Here is a 20,096-nt window from a genome sequence, read left to right on the forward strand (position 1 = left end):
ACTTATTGCACGCAACCTATCACGCCACGTTTGTCTTTTACTGAGTGGACAGGCAATTTGAACGTGTTCCTCCCAAACGTTGTTTATAAAACACAATTCATTGGAACTATGAAATTAATTTTCTTCTGCCAGTAAACTGTTAGTGTCTAAAAGACTGTTTCACAGGTGCATGTGTAATAATTGCTTATGGTTCATTGAACAAGCATGAAAAAAAAAACCATTATTTAAACGCTTTCCAATAACGATCTGTAAAGCTTAGTTGTATTTTACAAAATTTGCTTTAAAATAGGCTATGTGCTGAAAAAGGACTTTTCTTTTTTGCTGAGATTATATATTAGATGTATCTTACATATTATGCAAAAATCATGACAGTTGGAATAAATGTACTAGTAATCCAAATCCAATACCATATATTATATTATACTCAAATTCCCAAGGGGCTGCAGGATGAATTAGAATTATTTAAATTAATATATTATTATAATTTAGATTAATATGATTAGATATTAAAATAATGCAACCTCAAATGCAATTGCTAAAAACATACAATCAAGATGTAAACTGAAAGTTAGTTTTTTCTTTGTTCCTTATTTTTTCATTTGTTTAACAAATGCAATAGTTAATGGGATAACAAAATGAATTGTTAATAAATATATCCTCATTCACAGTTTATGTTAATAAAAGAGTTGGGAAAACAAGCCGTTTTGTCATAATTACGGGGGTCCTTGTATGTTGTGTTGGACAATGGGGCCTTCGAGTCAATGAGGTTGGGAACTACTGTCGTGAGGTGATTGACAGTATTGGACAGCAGATGGCGGTCTAATCCTTCTTTCTGTAGGACAGACCTGCACCGTCTGGTCGTGGCATGGAAATGGTTAAACTGGTGGAGTTGACTCGCTCGCTTTCTGTCTTCTCGAGTTGAGATGGGGGGAAAAACAGCGGCAACACGGAGATGCTGAGCGGAGGGTTTTTCTAATCGCCGTCCGTGTTCAATGACATGAGCAGATTTGCTAAAACACCAAATTATGGCAGGGAACCTCAGCTGCTACGAGCCTCTAGATACTCCTGTCGCATAGAAAAGCCGCATTGTTGAGCAAAACCCTTGTAACCGTGAGCAGCAATAATGCGAGGGGCGGACATCAGCAGCAGGTCTGCCGTGATTGTGCTCTGCCTGCTGGGATGCGATTTTTGGACGGCGGTCGCTAAAACACTGCAGGAGAACAGCGATGCCAAAGGTAAGAGACACGCCGTTAACACCCGCGAATACATCACTTCTGTTTATGTTTATAAAGGTCTTGGTGGATTTTGGGAGCTTTGCTTTGACTTTCTGGATGGAATTCCAAGTGCTAACTGTTAGCAACCTTAGCATATTTATAACGCAGAGTGTGTAACGGCCATAAAGCGAAAACATATCGGTCGTATGAATTAAATAGTTTTCAACTTATTGTTTTAACGTCGCAAACTTTGTCAAATGTTCGTGTTTGGGTTGTTTTTGGTGTTTTGTAAACCTCAAGCCATCTGTTTGAAATCGGATCTCATTTTTGTGATGCCTGTCGTTGCAACAAGCATCACTGCAGCTTCCAAAGCACATGAACCGAGTGGCGCGCATGTCATTCATCTTACATTTTTGTCTGTAATTCGGTGTTTTTGAGGATCATGTGTTTGCATCTTTCATGTAATATTACCATATTTATCTGCCACAACTAATAGTAGTTTAGAAATCTACAAATTATCTATAGACTGCATACATTTGTTGTCATATTTTCCTGGACGTTTTACATTGTGCATTCATTTATTTAATGGAAATTATACACATACACATTATAAACATAGCAGACACTAAGGACAGTATGCAGGCCACATTTGACACAAGTTCATTGGAAAGTACAACTCTTTCCATCAGTCGTGATATTTCTTTTATCATTATTATTTTTAAATAACAAAAGCTTGTGTTGAAGTTTCTTATCTATATGTCAATGTAAACAGGATAACTGCTGCTTCAGATGATGAAAATTCTGTAATTCAACATTCATTATTAGTCAGATATTACATTATACTTTACTTGCGTTATTTTATTTTTTTGTCTTGAAAATCCTTTATATTTTTGCACAGAGACCTATGACTCTTTATGGTGTCATTTATTTCGGTACTAAGAGCTCACTGAAACCTAAATGAACCTGGTTTATTTATGCCGTGATGGTTTTATTATGAGATTATGTCTAGCTTCTGCCTATTTCAGAGTGTTATACTCTAATTGATCTTGCTAATGTATGAAGTAATGCGATGTTAAGTGTCTGTGCATTAAGATCAGTGTGCTGGCTAGGAAGCCGTTTTCATACCATGAGTTCATATTTTACATTTACATAATCCAGATATCATGTGTCAGTGGTTGAATACTTTTAGGTGAGGCACAGATGTCAGATTGCAAAAAAACCTGCTTAAATGATACGGTTGACAAAGCTCACCTTTTGACGGCTGATTGATTTAGCCAGTTTGGTTAAATCCTTCATGTCTGAGCTTAAATGAGGAATCCCCTTAAACCCCCTCCTCCCTCCTGATGGAGTCTCCTCCTCCCCGACTCCTGCTGATGAACAGCGGCAGCACAGATGGGTCTGCTGCTCTCTCTTCTTTAGGACTGTAGACTGGCACAGTGTAAGCTTTGACTATGCAAAATAGGGCTTTCCTGTCTTTTGTCCAGGCTGTGCCACTTCCTCATCACCAGGATCTGAAAAGGGAATGCTGTGTGCGAGGCCTTGACACAGTTTAGACAGGCCTGGAATGAGTTTTGCCATTTAGTTACCATAAATGTGTTATGTTTTCATGCTTCACGTTTAAATGAGCTATACGTTTGTCAAATGATTGTAATTAATACTTATACTTATGCTATTTACATTTATAATATTTGATTCTGTTCTCTATGCAAAAAAACGTATTTAAAATGTGCCATTTTTTTTAAAGAGAAAAAATATTAGTAGTAAATACACAATACTGTTCAAAAGTTAGGGGTCAGTAAGGTTTTTTTAATTTATGTAATTATTTTGAGCAAGGATGGAATAAATTGCTCAAAAGTGACATTTAGTGTTAAAAAAACATGTCGTTTTTAACTTTTATATTCATTGAAGAATTAAAAAAATATCTATCAGATTCTACAAAAAATGTAAGCATGACGACAAGCATGTTTCTTGAAAATCATATCAGCATATTAGAATGATTTCTGAAGGATCATGTGACACTGGAAACTGGTGTAATGGCTGCTGAAAATTCAGATTTGCCATCACAGATAATAATATATAAACGGATAATATGCACTATTAACAATATAGCCTATATATGCTGCTTACACAGTCAGCACATACACAGTGCACGCAACATGTTTTTTGGTTTATTTGTGTATGTTTTAAAATGGTCCCTGTACTGCCAATATTGCTCATGCCAACAGTCAGATATTTACTGTAAGCAGTTGCTTGTTGCCACACACAGCCAAAAACAGAGACTAAATGGACTTCTTAATAGTTTCCTACTATAATGCGCAAGGACATAGAACAATGGGGCTTAGGAATCCAGCTGTTTTAGAGCTTGAGAGACTCATAAAGGCTGATAAAGAGAATAAGTCTGGTGTTTCCCACTCATTAATTATCTGTAATGGGGAGTTCTGTGGTATAGTCTCTGGATTTTGGACATTGCTGTAGTGCAGAAATGGAAAGGTCTGTTTGTTTGCCCCCTAGCATTTCAAAGCATTTTAAGCACACTGGAGACCTCTGTTGTGCTTAATTTTTTATGGGGTCATGTTTTCAGCGAACACATTTTCTCATCTCTGATTACCCAAACCAGACTATCTCCCTTGGGCAAGCCGGTCAGGCAGTTCTCTCTCTCTCTCTCTCTCTCTCTCTCTCTCTCTTCACTCACATGCATTATCTTGTGAATAGAGATAGTGTATATCAATCTAAGGCCACATCCACATGATGCCAGAGTTTTCCCTATCCAATCTTTTTTTTTTTCCTCGTCTCAAGAAATATCTGCGTACACACGAAATCACTGAAACCGACTCAAAACGATGTAGTATACATGCCAGACCAGTATGTGGCGCTGTAATTCTGCCACAGATATACGCTAAAAACGGAGAAGAAGACTTAAAGTGGGGTGATGACATCATCGTTTCACAAAATATATGGATTGGCTGTACACACGAAAAGTGTCATTTTCAGATTTATCCACTCTGGGACCTGGTTTTAAAAAATAGTGGTTTCAGGCTCCCAAAATGTCAGATTCGTCTGGACAAAACACCGATACGATACAAAATTGTTACGTTTACAGTCTCTGTGTGTATGGGGCCTAAGACCCTGTTTACGAGAGGTCGACCGATTAGTGGATTTTACCGATAATGAATAATGATAACAAGGTTGGACCACACTGGCCGATAACGATTACATTTTTTAAATTGGGTACTGAATGAAAACAATCCGAACAGTGCTGAACTTTTTGTAAAAAATAAATAAATAAATATTTGAAAATGCATACAATACAGATAATGTAGCAGACATTTAATCAAAAGGTTTTTCTTTTGCATGAATAGTGCAATGTGTTAAAAAAATTAAGGAACTGAAATCAAATCGGACGTGTTTATGTTTCTTTCGGCTATATTTAACATATCAATTTTCTTTCTCTTCACTAGCTTTAAATACAACAAATGCATAAAAGTCACCAGCTGGAGATAAACTAATTCAAATAGATGGCAACAATCGTGAAATTAAAGATTTGGGTCAGGCTTGCGTGTATTTTTGTCACGTTGTTTTATCCACTTGAGGTACTAATGTTAGCATCCTCTCAGCCTTGACGGGAAACACACTGCTGATCTGTCTCCACTAATGCAGCATCTAGTCAACAAATCCAATACTTTATAATGATATGAAAACATGTACTGGTAACACTTCATAAGCCATTACAAAAACCATTGAAATCACCTGAAAACCACAATTTCTTGTCGTGTGTTCACATTTTTTCTTTTGAAACAGGAATTTTGGTTTTATAAGAGTTTTTAATTAGCATTGTTTCAGTTTAAAAAATCATCTGAAGGAAATATTTTCAGATCTAATTCGAATTTTATGGGTAGAATCGTCTGTTTTCATGCCTGTGAAACATGATAATCCTCCAACACAACAGCAGTCTTTTAACTTTAAACAGAGCCTGGATGTAGTGAATGAGCGTGGAGCTCTCTCTCATTCACACACACAGCCTCTCATAGTGTCTCCTTTTATAGAGGGAGGGGAGAGACAGCCAGTCTGCTGCACATCTGGATAAGTCATTTTCCCACAAAACGGAAAGACAAGCTTGTTTTATGTTTTAGAATATGTAAAAAAAGAGTCTTGGATACTTTTACTTCTAGAAATAAAATAATCATTGTAACATATAAGATTATCAGTTACATTTTAATATTCAAAATCTTTTGAAAAAATTCAAAAAAGAGAGGTGGTCACTATAATGGGAAACACATTTTCCAATGGAGAAGCTGTGTTAATAAACTCTAGATAACCAAGCGGACTGTTGTGATGGAGTTAATGGTTACTGTTACCGTTGTTATTGTAAAAAGAGGCCGAAAGTCTGTTTTATTGCATCAGATATCTGATCTAATAATACATAAAGTATAATGAGTCCACGATTTTGAACCGAATTACTTACTAGTACTAAATTGCTTCTTATAGAACTAAAATGTTTTTTTTTGCTTTAGATGTGGTTGACTAAAGCCCAATTTATACTTCTGCGTCGAGTGTATGCCGTAGCTGCGCCATTGGCTGTGTGTTGCACGCGTAGCCTACGACGTACCCTGACGTGCACCTCTCTAAAAAATGTAACAATGCGTCAATTCTACGCGGACTGCAAGCGCTGTGATTGGTCTGCCATAACCCCTCCCTCAGGATGTGTAACTGCACTTCGACGCGGACAAGGACGCAGAAGTATAAATGAAAATGGTCGCGTAGGCAGGTCAGACGCAGAAGTATAAATCAGCCTTAAGTCTGCTATATGCACACAACGTTCTTACAAACTTCTGCAATCATATAAGCCAGCTGGAAAACATCCGGGTGAAAGTCACTTCTTGGTTTGGCGGTATTTTCAATTTTCTGAGGTAACTTTAACAGCATCAATAGTGTTATACTTAGTTTATAAGCAGAATATAGTCAGTAGCCTGACTATGTGTTAATTTAGTTGTTCAAACGTAAACAAGATGAAAAAGACATTTCAATTTCAGCACACTGTTTGCATTTCTGAGCACTGTTGCGTCCCTCAGCAAAATTCAATGCGACCATCAGTTTTCACACTTTCCCCACCGATGAACAACAACAAAAGAAATGGATCATTCATTTCTAAACAAAATATGTTGGCCTTTCTGTTCACAAGTTGTGATACTCCACTCATAAGTCTATTGTAATTTGACGTTGGCTCGCTAATAAAATGTGATCGCCTCTTTCCCAGTATCTCTTGTTCTTTCTTTATTGCTAGTTCCTTTGCACAACTTGACAGGCAGCTACAGATTTAATGAACATTAGACGCAGAGGTAAAAGTTCTGCCTTTTTAACACAATTACATAAGACATATATTTCAGTTAGTCGTTCTATATCTTTCAACATACCTTCTGATGTTCATTCATGTTTATTTCCTGCTGTAATTAGTAAATAGGAAGAGATGATCAGTTCACCTGCGCTCCAAGCTGCCGCTTTGCTTGAACAACAGCGATCTGTCACGCCACAAGAATCTATATCGGTTTATCAAAATTTGAATCAATTAAAATGTTGACCCAAGGGAGATCTTAAAGGCAGCGATAGAATGACATCTTGACAGCTGACAGTTCAACGAAAATGCCCAAGCTGGCTAAGTAACTGTACATATAGCGAATTGTATTTATAATTGTAATTATAAGCAAATGCTTGCCTATAATTAGAAAGAGGGTGGAGTCCCAGTGAATCTACATTTTAATATTGGTGCTGACTGCTGGAACCCATGACCTTAATATTGTTGTACGTGTGACTGTTGTTGACACTGTCTGGCCCTGTGATTTTGAAAAGGCAACTTGGTACCTGTGATGGCGCTTTTCCACGGCATGGTACTGCACGGCACAGCTTGATACGCTTTTCCACTGCTTGTTAGTAGTAACGCTTCAAAGTGGGTGGGATTATAGAATGATCGACGTTATAGTTGCACCACCTCTACTTCTCGGCATGTGGATGTTTTTAACTGCAAGAAGAAGTTTGTTTCAAAGGAGGCTGTTGGCAGCAAAACAAAATACTGCAACAAAAAAAAAACATATCATTGTCACAAAAGCATATAACGGTAGTGGTAGCTGGTTGTGCCGATTCTCTCTGACCAATCAGTAATTTGCAGTGTTTACACGTCACATTTTAGTATTGGTACAGCACGCTTGGAATCTCAACCAATGTGGTACTATTTAAGCGAGCCGTACCATGCAGTGGAAAAGCGTCAAAGCATGCCATACCGAGCCGTACCGTTCAGTGGAAAAGCGTCATTAGATTGGCCAAATTGTGGTTCATTTTAGGGATGGGCATTTTTGTCAGTTTCTCATTTGATCATCGATAGGTCTCAAAAACGAGTACTCGAGTACTCGGGGGCGGGGCATGTGCAGGGGGCGGGGCATGTCTGTCATTGAGATAATGAAAACTGTTATGAAAATGGTTGTTGACAAATTCAAACATGAAATGAAAACAGGTATATGAAAACATGAACATATAAAACAAAAAATAACTGCTAGATTATGATGCATAAATGTCTTTGAAAAAGAAACATCTTTATAAAATGACCGTCTCAAATAAGCAAGTCGGTAATATCGAGCATTGCCTTTGAGCTGAAACTGTGAAATAACACCACCCTGCAGAGCTTGCTAGCTGGTTAATAAACTCAACCAAACGCACCATATATCAATATTAATATGAAGATTATTATGAACCTATTACGACATAAATCAACAGAAAAGGACGTGAATGCGCACGTGAACTTCAGCGTGCTAGATTTTACAGGCGAAGGGTTTGAAACGGAACATTTTGAATGCGCTCTTCCCTTAACAACGCTGATACACGGACAACGAAAGCACACACAAACAAAATTTTATTAAAATCGTGTTCTCATTATAATGCTTTGACAGATTGACTCTGCACATCATACACTTCATTGTATTATTCATGATCGAAGCGTTTACAGACATCACTGCGCGTTTTCGATCTCATAACGAAAAACAACTTTAAATAAACTAGGTCTACTGTTAAAAAATACGAGAACAGTATAGCGCTGCTGCATTACTAATATCAATGATTCTGAGAAAGAAATAGCCTATCTAAAAAGAATATGACTGTCTCTAAACCATCATGTCGAGCATGAAATATGCGTTTGAGCTGAAACTGAAGAGAATGAACAACAGCCGATACAACGGCAGCGCTTTGCTAGCTTATTAAGCTCAACCAAACGCTTCTTATATTAGATTAATCAGATAGACAACATAAAAGTAATCTTACAACGTTCATCTGCAGAAAAGGACGCGAATGCGCACATGAACTTCACACGCTAGTCTGAGTGTTCTCGCTAGTTTCTCTGTGGATCAGCTGATACACGGGGAACTGAACACAGATCATTTACAGCATTCTATTTTCATCGTTTTCTCATTATAATGCTATGATTGGCGCTGCACATCTTGCACTAACCATTCAATGATCAGTGATTCCAGACATCACTGCAGTGCGCGCCTCAGTTTCACTTTATTTCGCCGTGGTCTGGAAGCGTGCTGTATAACGCCAACCAATCAGACCTCCGGTACCGCGCAAAATGACGCAATAACCAATAAAAAAAGAGACAAATATTTTTTTTTCAGGGCGATCATCGTTCTCATGAAAGGGAAATGCTGGTCAGTGAAACCCCAAATTGTCAAGCAAAATGCTGTTTCTCACAACACATATCCTGTGCAGTGAAGCCTACGATTACCTCATGTATGTTTATATACATGTCTGGTGGTTTTGTGTTAGTTTGTGTTTAATTGGCAGCAAGCAAAATACAGCTGTCTCAAGCACACAATTCCATCGCGACTGTGCGGATAAACTAAACTCAGAATTGTGAATCAGTGAAGAGAGTATCACAATGAATTGGAGAATGTATTTTTCCCCACCTCTAATGGAAATATTTGCAGACATTTTTAGTGATCTTTTGTTGAAACTATTTTAACTAATTTTCATATACATGAAATTAAACAAAGTGTCGAAATCCTGTCTCCCACTTTCTCCCTGTCTCTCCCATGCACACGAGACAACTCTTGCACACTTTAACCCTGTATAACCTTGACAGTTAATGCTGCTTTTTCAGATTAATCAATAGTATGGTTTCCTGAGGCGTTCTTAAGGTTTAGAATCCAGCGTATTGACTGAATACTCTATTCATTACTGCACAGATGACTCTTGGGGTTAATGATCCCTAGCTTCTATGGCAGATAGAAGTGGTTTGGGTATTAAATGTCTTTGTGATGTCTAGTCATGCTTCATGGCTCTGAACATTTTTTTGTTCAAAATTTAAAGTAAAATTACAGTCTCAAAACAAAATACATATACACAGGCATGCATTTAGAAATGGAACAAAATGTATTAACCTAAACCTGCTTAGAATATTAGAGTAAATGTTATATGTCTACATTCCCTCTCTTTCCCTTTGCCTCTTTCTATCCTCCACTGCAATGCAGCATCCTCAATATTTTCTATGCGCACACACTCGTCGAAATACTCTCATTTATTATCCGATTGTGACCTGCCGTCAAGTCGCTGTCAGTGTCAACTGTACAATAGCTGACTACACATGATCTGCATTGTAGTGAAGCGGTGAGGTCATAGATTCAGAGAGCGAGTCAGCAGTTCACAGCATGTGTGTATCATTCTGAGTGGAGGAGGGAGAGGGGAATTCCCAGAGAGCAGAGAGAAAGGAGCGCCAAAATAACACTTGCAAAACATTGACTTGAAGATTGATCCTGTTAGGTTAAACGTTAAATAGTGGTTTCCTGAGACTTTTTCATATTACCTTATGCAGAATTCTCATGAGGCGTCTGAATCACGCTCTCTGAATCAGGCTTCATGATGATGAGGCCTTCCTGCAGGGTGTCATTTATTCACGAAATTATGACTGCTGCAAATTCACAATTTGTATTTTTGTATTAAAGTAAATGTTATATTTTAGTTTATTTATAATTTTTTATAAAGTATATTATATTTTATTATATTTGCTCAATTCAGTAAATTTTATAATTATATAATAATAATAATAATAATAATAATATACTGTATTATAATATACAATCTTTATATATATTTTAGAAAAAAAGAAAATGTATATGCAAAGCCTAATCTGTATAATTAGCTTTATTTAAAAAAAAAAAAAGACATGATATGTCCCCATTAAAATAAGTAAACTGTGTGGTGTGTGTGTGTGTGTGTGTGTGTGGTGTGTGTGGTGTGTGGTGTGTGGTGTGTGTGTGTGTGTGTGTGTGTGTGTGTGTGTGTGTGTGTGTGTGTGTGTGTGTGTGTGTGTGTGTGTGTGTGTGTGTGTGTGTGTGTGTGTGTGTGTGTGTGTGTGTGTGTGTGTGTGTGTGTGTGTGTGTTAGGGCTGTGCAATTAATCGAATTTCGATTTCGATTTCGATTTTGCCTCCCAACGATCACCAAAATAGTACAATCGAGAAAAAACGATTATTTTGCCATGTTCAGTTTTGCAAGAACACTCTTATTTTGTCTTGCGTTCGGAATGAAACATCCGCCCCTCCCGAAGCCACAAATCTCTCTCAGTTCGTGAGACTCGTGTGCATATCATCCGCTGGAATTTAAAAACTCTGCGCGAGTAAAGATGGCAGAAGGAGGGCAGTTACAGCAGCGTTTGGTGAGCAAAAAAGGCAAAACCAACTCCGTTGTCTGGGAACAGTTTGGCTTCGAGGAATCAGACGACGAGCAGAAACATGCTACGTGCAAGATTTGCTACATGGTATTTGGTAGTGACTGCAACGCAAGGGAACATCACGAATTTGTTTAACCACTTGAAAAAACACAGAGTGATCTATGACAATCTAATAAAGAAACAAAAACTGACGAGAGCAGGGGTGCCGTGTAAACGTCCTTTTTTTCCTTCATATTTTTCAAATAATTCTCTCTTTGTAAACTTTGTTCAATGCATGCGAGTGCTGCCATTTCGCCGTCTTCACCCGGGTTTAGTGACAGAAGACGCGAATGAGAAGACGCGCGCGCTGTGAGAAAAATGTGCGTCTCTCAGCGCGCAAATATTGAGTTCTCTTTGAAGTCTTGCTCTTGAACGGACAAACTCACACAAAACGTATGTCAACATGTCCATCTTGATGAGTATCCTAGCAGACATAGGCTGCGTCCCAATTCGCCTACTTATACTACGTCCTAAAAGTATGTACTCTTTTTGTGAAGAAAAAGTACATACTTTTGAGTGTGTAGCAGAAGAGTATGCAAGCTTTGGGACATACTACTTCGTCATCTTTAACGGACTCTGTTACGTGCGTCCCGTCACCGTTTAAACTGCCCTGTCAATCATCGTCACAGTTCAAATCCTCCACTTTCAATTTAATTTCCTACCGTATCGGAGAGAAATGTAGTCGCTCGTTGATCTGCCTTTCGTGGGTCTTTAATGCAGAGACTCCTCTCATGTGTTTGCAAAGTTAATGGCCAAACGTATCATTACAAAAGTTCTCAATGCTGCTGAAGGAGAAATATAATGTGGATAACATTGAATAAATATCTTTTCATCAGGTTAAATACTGATAATTACTCACTCAAACCACTTTATCTAATCCTCTCCACTTAACCGTCAGACTCGCGTAACCGTCATGTTTGTAGTTTTTTAAACACTTTTTATCCGCGTTTGTAGTTCTAATCGAATCCTCGTCCATCTCGCAATGGGTTGTGGGCAATATCAGCCGTTAGAGTGCGCAGCGATCTGCACTTCGGATTCTGACCGGAAATAGTAAACCATCCGGGAATCTTTGGAATACTTTTTTCAACATACTAAGATTTGGGACATACTAATTATTTTTTCGAATACTATTTAGTACGGATAGTATGCAAATTGGGACGCAGCAATAGTCTGTATATGCCTTAACTGAACTTTATACAGTCGAGAAAGACGACGCATATCCTCTTAAAGAGGCAGTAGCCTTTACTTCCGTCTGTTTAATGTCAAACAACAAAAGACAAGGACATCACTCAACGCTCTTGATTGAATAGCTTTTGTAAGTTTAATAGAATTAATCTTTAATTTATGCACTTAAATATGCAATGTTATTTTACTTTTGATACATTTCTGTACCTGAAAACTAATGTTAGACATACCTGAAAAGCATATCTAGCCGAACCATATTGTTGATCTTATTTATTTGTGGTTATCATTTTTACGTGAATACTTTTATACTTTGATTTGAATATATGTTATATTATTTATTTTAATAGTTCAAAAAGTACAACAAATGTTACAATTTCAATTGAATTGTTGAAAGGTGTATTTTTAATAAATGCAACACATTCCCAAAGTCATGTGAAATAATCGTGTTACATAATCGTGATTTCAATATTGACCAAAATAATCGTGATTATGATTTTTTCCATAATCGAGCAGCCCTAGTGTGTGTGTGTGTGTGTGTGTGTGTGTGTGTGTGTGTGTGTGTGTGTGTGTGTGTGTGTGTGTGTGTGTGTGTGTGTGTGTGTGTATTTGTTTAGGGAAAGGGCATTATAATAGGAGCATGAGAGGTGAAAGGCTTAGGAACAGGAGAAGATATGGGTATTAGAGAGTGTGTTATGGAGATTGTCGTGTCTGAAGAGATGGAGAGGGAGTAAAGCGTGCAGGATGACTGAAGACGTCGGACTTTATTGTCTCTATCTCAGCAATTCCCAGTAGAGCTTGAGGGCAAAGGAAAGTTCTTATTATTCATCACAGTGCTATTTTTCAAGTCAAATATTTACCTAGTGTTGGATGACTGCGTTCCCTTCAGAGTGCCGGATAACATTTCAAAAGCTGCTTACAGTAAACATAGCAAAGAGTGCTGCGTTGACACGGCCTGCACCTGTGCTTTGAAAAAAGACCACAGGTGGCTGCTTATTGTATGTGATTTTTGTGTTATTAATATTTAATGGAATAATTTAGGTATTTTTCCACATACGCCTAAAGGAATCAATCAATAGTACTTTTCACAAACGTGGTGATAAACTCACATCAAAACGAAAACTCTGCCATATTGATATCACATTACCAGCTGAATACTACACATTTATCTTAAGTATCGGACACTTTTGTTGCAGAATAAAGGAGTTATGCTTGACCAGGCAGAATACCATAGTGACCATGTGAAAATGTATGTGAAACATAATGAAATGTAAGTACCTGTTTGCGAAACAATCAATCAAGACAGTCAGTCAATGGCTAAACATGCAGTGTTTTTGAGTTTGGAGGCTTCTCCTGAGGAAACCAGAAAGGTTTACAGGGCACTATAACGTCATGGCTAATGATCTAACACAAATTCAACTGATCTTTATTTAGTCACTATTCTGCTTGTTTCTTAGTAGAAATTGAGTCATAGGCTGAAGAAATTAAAACATTTGTGAACAAATTTGCTCCCTTCTGTGGTTTTTCAGATGATTTTTATTATTCCTACCAATTTGGATCAGAGTTATATACAAAAAAGTGGTGACTGTTTGAATCACCCAAGGCTGTTGTATTATTGCATCAATTATGTAAAGTGTTTTGTATGACTGACGTGACATCCTGATTCGTCTATGGTTGTGTTCTTCCAAATCTGTTAGTGCTGTCTGGATTATACTGTAACCTCCTCACCCCTCTCCACTCAGTGAAATCAATACATCCCTCCCCCCCAGTCCTTTTAATTCATATAATTTACATCATTTTATTAATGACTGCTATTTGAATGTTTTTCCTGACAACCAGCCCCCACACTCCTAGTTTAATGTCCATGCTCTTTTACATCTCACATAAGTATTTCACATCTGTTTGCTTACTTGTTTGGTAAGTAGCCGTGTAATAAGCGAGATAACATGCAATCAGCCGGACATTATCGCAAAATAAATTCTTTCAGGATGATTCAAGGCTTGATCGCTTTTTCAGGTGTTGTCATTATGACCGACTCACTCTACATGATCCTTTATTATATTAATCTTTTATAGGTTCTCAGGGTTTGCGTATAGTATGTTCTCTTTAGGTGGGGTAAGTGCCTGTACCCACAGCTGTCATCCTTTCACTGATAAATCACTGGGGAGGGGAGGGAAGTGACATGACGGTAACAGCATTTAAACTTGTGTGTGTGTGCATGTGCGTCAGTGTTTTGGACTGTTTTCCTTTGGCTTTAAGGCGGATTTCAAAAGTACGCGCTGTGTAGAAAAATAGGTAGGCTGTGTTTTTACTCTTAAGCCTTAAGCTAAACTAAAGTAGGTGCTATAATCTGTTTGCCGATTGTGTTGGTTGTATTAAAATACATTAATAAATGGCTCCTGAAGGTCTTTATAAATCATTCTAACACTGAAATTAAGTGTATTTATGTAAAACTGTTTTATATAAATGTCTAGCTTTTCTTGGCTGTTCAGAAGTGGGAAACGTGTTTGCTATTTGTTAGGTCTGTGTGGTGTTTGTTTTGCTTATACATTTAATTTTTCCTCGTTGTTTGCATATTTTGGTAGATGTATGATTATTCCAGGAATGTAACATTCATGTTTTTGTTAAACTGAATAAATTCTTTTGTCAAGTCTTTTGTTGTCTTCGCCACTGCGTTTTAAGCATGTCTCTTACAAAGTCAAAGCAAACAAACAGGTTTTGTGTGAATCCAACTGAAAATAGAACTAAAAATCAGACTTACAATGATTTAAACATGTTAAGGAGCACAGACACCTTTTCCACTATAGCAGTATTCACATAAATTAGTCTGTTTCTACCCAAGAATATTTTCCTCTCTTGTGGAGCAGGTCAGTGGAATGTATCACTACATAAAAAGGAAGTGTGTTTTTGCAGTGGCTTTCTAAAAAGAAACCAAAGGATTTTAGGGGAAGGAAAAGCAGCCCATTGTTTTCAGCCGTTGTTTCCATTGGCCAATGCAAAGGATGTGGAGGGGGTTTTCTCTGTGTAATGATTGGTTATTTTCCTTAAGTGCCCTTTGAGGATTTCTATGAAAACGGACATGAAAGAACATTTCTCAACGTCAATGTTAGGGTGCACTTTATGTAATTAAAGAGGGTCACACATAATACAATTACTCATTTTTATTGGCGTTGCCGATGGTCAATTCTGCCTATAATTCTGTGCACTAATTGCGTTTTGTCTTGAATGAAACGTAACCCCTCAATAAATTGTAAGCCTAAACCAAAGGGTTTTAATTAATTTGATGCTTCAAAATTGCTTCTTCGAGTGGTAAGTCGTGATGCTTTATTTTTGTATTGTGCGTAAATTCATGATAAAATTTTGTGTGTTGGCAGAAAGTGGATTATTTTCTCAATGTATCATGTATTAATTAGGGCATATTTTAAGATGTATTATTTGTGCACTTATGCGCTATTATTATTATTATTATTTGTATAAATAGTGCAAGTAGTATGTTCACATTGAAAAATCCAAAAAGAAAAGGTGCCCGGATGATGCTTTTAATTAACCAAAAAAATGAAGTGTGGAATGTTGCGGTATTTTGTTTTTCTGCAATAAATATTGCGATATGAAAACAGTTTCACCACATGATTTGAATAGTGCTATTTTAAAAGAATTTATCATTGTAGGATGATTTTTATGTGGAGTGCATAGAAAATAATAAACAAATAGATAGCATAGATACAATAGAACAAAGATACAAACGAAATAAGCAGTGCTTTGTTTTCCAGGTAAATCTAACCGTATTGAGGTACAGAAATGGAATAATAAATGTAAAATATGTAAAATAACACTGTTTACTGTACAAGTTAAATATAATTCATTAATACAAATTATCTTTGTTAAAGCTACAAAAATGATTTTCTTTCTCTTTTGTTGTTTGGTTAACATTAGTGACACAAACAGCTCCGAGTATATTAGGCTGCTGTCACTTTAAGCCGAATGCACGGATCCAATATAATAACACACCCGTTTTCTTTCTCAATTCTTTGCAACACATAACCTGCTGTTTTGACAGGCATTTTAACTTCATTTTGCATGCACATGTCTGTTCAAGCTAGGGCTGTACGATTAAACGAAAAATAACCGAAACCGACATTCAGAACCTCTAAACGACGTATTTTTCCCATGTCGGTTATTTCGGTTTTCACGTGACACCGCCCCGTCAGTCACATCAAGTGCAGTTTGCAGACACACAGATGCAGGAGCAGTTATCTGTGCTTATAGATGCCCAGAATCACTATAGTAGCTGCATGTTTTACACAGTTTATACAGGTCAGTTAATTGCTGTTCTTATAGCCTATGCGCTGACACACACACACACACACACACACACACACACAGACGGCGCGCAAGCCCCGAAGCCGCTTTCACTTTCGTGCTCATAAAGTTTGTCAAGTAAATGCGTTTAAAGGCTTGCCAGTTTCAACATTTAAAGCGATTGTGAACTATTCAAAAACAACAATACGGAAAACTTCTCCGTTCAGTGCTCAACTTCTTTCTGTGAAACACAGAGAGCCGAGCCGTGTCGCGTCTCTGAAAACGCGCGCGCCCTGAAGGCAGACCTCTTTCACCTGCGTCCACACAGAGCTTGTCATTTGTAGGTGGTTTAAGACTAGGGTTGGGCATCGTTTTGATTTGAACGATTCTGATTCCGATTCCGATTCTTAGTTTCGATTACGGTTCTTTTCGATTCTCGATTCCGATTCTTTGAGGGGTGGAGTCACAACATGTCACAGGCTCATTTCACAGAGGAAAATTGTATTTTGATTCAATAATGAGTTTTAGTTTTGGGACTTTCTCCGCTGGCATTTTCACTTGCTTTGCTGCAAAGGTGAATGGAGTTCCACACCGAGTCCCGGTTTAACAATAGCATTAACAGCAGTCATTAGGACGGCTACTAGCGTGGGCAATTTGCGTTTAGCTACATTTATCTACGAGGGGGAAAAATAATTTCAGTAACGTTGTTGTTCACCACAATTCGCAATTTGGTCAAGGGGTTTACACTACAATCACTTACCTGATTATGATGAGGTGGGATAGGCCTAATGTTAGTTCACCCTGAAATGAAAATAAAGCCATCTTTTACTCACCCAGCTGTTGTTCAAATGCGCGTGTTCCAGTGTGTGCGCACTCCAAGCCGCAGTAGCCTCGTGAAATATTGTCATGACAACCGGTACACAATATTCACTTAAGGAGGTTATATTATTAGTATTATTTCTTATCATATACGTTATAGAAAAGACGAGAATCGCGTTTTTTTCTATTGAGCTTGATTTCTCAAAATGGTGCGCGCGCGCGCGCGCGTGTGTGTGTGTGTGTGTGTGCTTATCGTGGGTGCAATGACAACAGTGCGAGTTATTATAGTAGGCATGAGCGCCGGCGGCTGCTGACAGCTCATAGTGTAACTTACACAGAGGAGCGCGCTCAGAATAACGGCCGAGCTCAGTGTTTTGACTGAATAATACGGTTTCTTTCTCGCAAAACCTATAGTGTGCCCCCTGAACACTTTCCATATGGCGCGCGTCTCCCTGTATCGTTGCGTGATACATTTGTTTACTTTTTGTAATGTTTTAGCTGATCGCCATTCACTGCCATAATAGGAAGGAGCGCGTGCAGGAACAGTATTTTAAGTGTCATAGGACATAGGGCACTGGGACAACATCAGGGTAAGTAAAAGAAGGCTTTATTTTCATTTCAGGGTGAACTATCCCGTTAATAACGTTGGTTAGCGCAGGGTTGCCCGAGGGACAGACCTGCGCAGCATTTCAAACACGCTACACTCGTTAATTTATAGCTACACCACATATTTGTAGTGCATCCTCCCGTGCAAGAAATAAGTTTGTCATGTGTTGCACTGTGCCGACCCAGGTTTTTTTTTTTTAGTGAAATAAAGCCACACTTTTGAGCGCCGCTTACCGTGCTCCATGGCTGCAACAGAACAAACGGGCGCGGCAAGCACTTCCGAAAACTTGCGCGTTTGGAACCGATGATCGGAATCGAAAACAAAATTTCTAAACGATTCCAATGGCATCGTTATTTTTTAAACGGTTCCAAGTTGGAACCGGTTCTCGATGCCCAACCCTATTTAAGACCTGCCAGTATGAACATTAAAGCGAGTTTAGACCATCAGATGTGAATTATGTTAAACTAATGCCTGATATATTTTGACAAACGAACACTCAGACAGAAGCTGTGACTAAAGTAAAGTCACTAAAGTAGCTTAGAAACTCAACCGTCATAGCATACATTTTAATCAGGGCTCCGAACCAGTTCAAGGAACGAAAACGAAAACCGGAAACGAACGATATTTTAAGAGGAACAAAAACGAAAACGAAATCAAAATCAATTTGAATCGTTCTGAACAGAAACGTTAATTTGAAATGACCATTAACCGGTTAATAACGTTATTTTATCGTTCTCTTTAATATTTTAATTTGGCAGTGACCAATCATGAATTGAGTAGTACAGCATGTGACGTTGACGGATCACGCGTGAGTGAAATGCCCACGCACCAGTCATCTATGAATCTACCGGTAACGCAAGTCAGTGTGAGCGCGCATTTTCATGCCTCAAGTACATTTCTTTCCCCGCTGAGGTCTACTATGAATGTGCAGGTATTGGAGGACATTCTTTTCGTATGTTTAAATAAGCAGTACGGACTTTAAGCTCAAATAGACTGATTTAGGCTAGTTTGTGGATTCCGTTTAAGCCTATCCAAGTAGGTTACTAGCATCTATCAAACATTTTTCCTATAGTCTTTCAGATTGCCAATACAGGACAGGCCAATGTTTTCTATATACACGGTTGATGCTTTGTATTAAATGGTATGTTATGTTGCATTAAATGATCAAGCTTTATTAGCTGACTGAATTTGATTATGTGATGCAAGGACGTGTTGCGCAGTGTTTGCTTTGAAATTAGCAGTTGACGTGCATTAAAAGAGCAATGGTTATCCAGTTTATTTATTCTTTATTCATGCAATTTTTTAAACAAGTCGTGTTGAAAAAAAGTTATGTACAAAGAATGTTATCACTCTTTTGAAAAGAATTAACGTTAGGCATATAGAGAGCCACTTTCGATTGTCTAACTTTCCATTAAAACAGGTCAATATTTGTCCCGCTGTTTATGCTTTGTAATTAATGCATGTATTCCTGTTGTGGTTTTAAAAATGTTATGAAATAAATATTCAAGTTTAATTACCATGCGTTATATTATTATTGAGTGAAAATAAGTCTATTTATACATATTTGTTTAAAGTATAGGCTAAATTAAAATAACGTTATTAACCGGTATTTTTTTAATCAAACCGTTTTCGGAACAGTAATGTTTAATGAGGAACGCAAAAACGGAAACGCTATAATATCAATTCTGCTCGGAGTGAACCGATTGATATTTTTTTCCATTTTTAAGCCCTGATTTTAATACCTTTGCAGTAAGTACAAACCACAGCTTCATAATGAATAGAGAGACGGTATGAGTAATTCACAAACACAATCTCTCTCTTAGGGATGCACCGAAATTAAAATTCTTGGCCAAAACCGAAAAAGAGGAAACCAAGGCCGAAAACCGAAAACCGAAACACCGAAATAAATTATGCCAATTATTAGTACCATTGCATTTATGGCTATGACTGTGTACTAACTTTACTAAAATCAAGGCATTGCAAATGCCTAAATTAATATTAAAGTTTCAAAGAATAAATCAATTACAAAGTATGCCAATATTTATTTAGCACATTGCAACAATGCACAGTATAAAATAAAATTCAAACTAAAATGTTTAACTTCTAAATTTAATTATAAAATAATTTTTTATCCAATTCGTTGTTGAAATATAATAATTTGTGTCTGTCATTTTCATGACAGGTTTATTTAAACATACATGAAATAATCAAGATATCATTAACAGGTT

General features: G+C 37.5%; 1 protein-coding gene across 2 annotated transcripts in view; it reads left to right on the forward strand.

Moving 5' to 3' along the window:
• The first annotated feature begins 905 nt into the window (after positions 1-905).
• fam171a1 (family with sequence similarity 171 member A1) overlaps positions 906-20,096 on the forward strand; it is a 39,947-nt gene continuing 20,756 nt past the window's right edge. The window contains exon 1 of one of the 2 annotated variants that reach the window (XM_079837928.1): positions 906-1,235. In XM_079837928.1, coding sequence (XP_079694054.1) covers positions 1,124-1,235 — 112 coding nt within the window. In that variant the 5' untranslated portion in view covers positions 906-1,123. Of the gene's footprint in view, positions 1,236-14,339; positions 14,439-20,096 lie in introns of those variants that run through there. The other variant, XM_079837929.1, reaches the window with a different exon arrangement.

The sequence above is a fragment of the Gobio gobio genome (genome assembly GCF_949357685.1).
Source record: "Gobio gobio genome assembly, chromosome: 15".
Taxonomy (NCBI): domain Eukaryota; kingdom Metazoa; phylum Chordata; class Actinopteri; order Cypriniformes; family Gobionidae; genus Gobio; species Gobio gobio.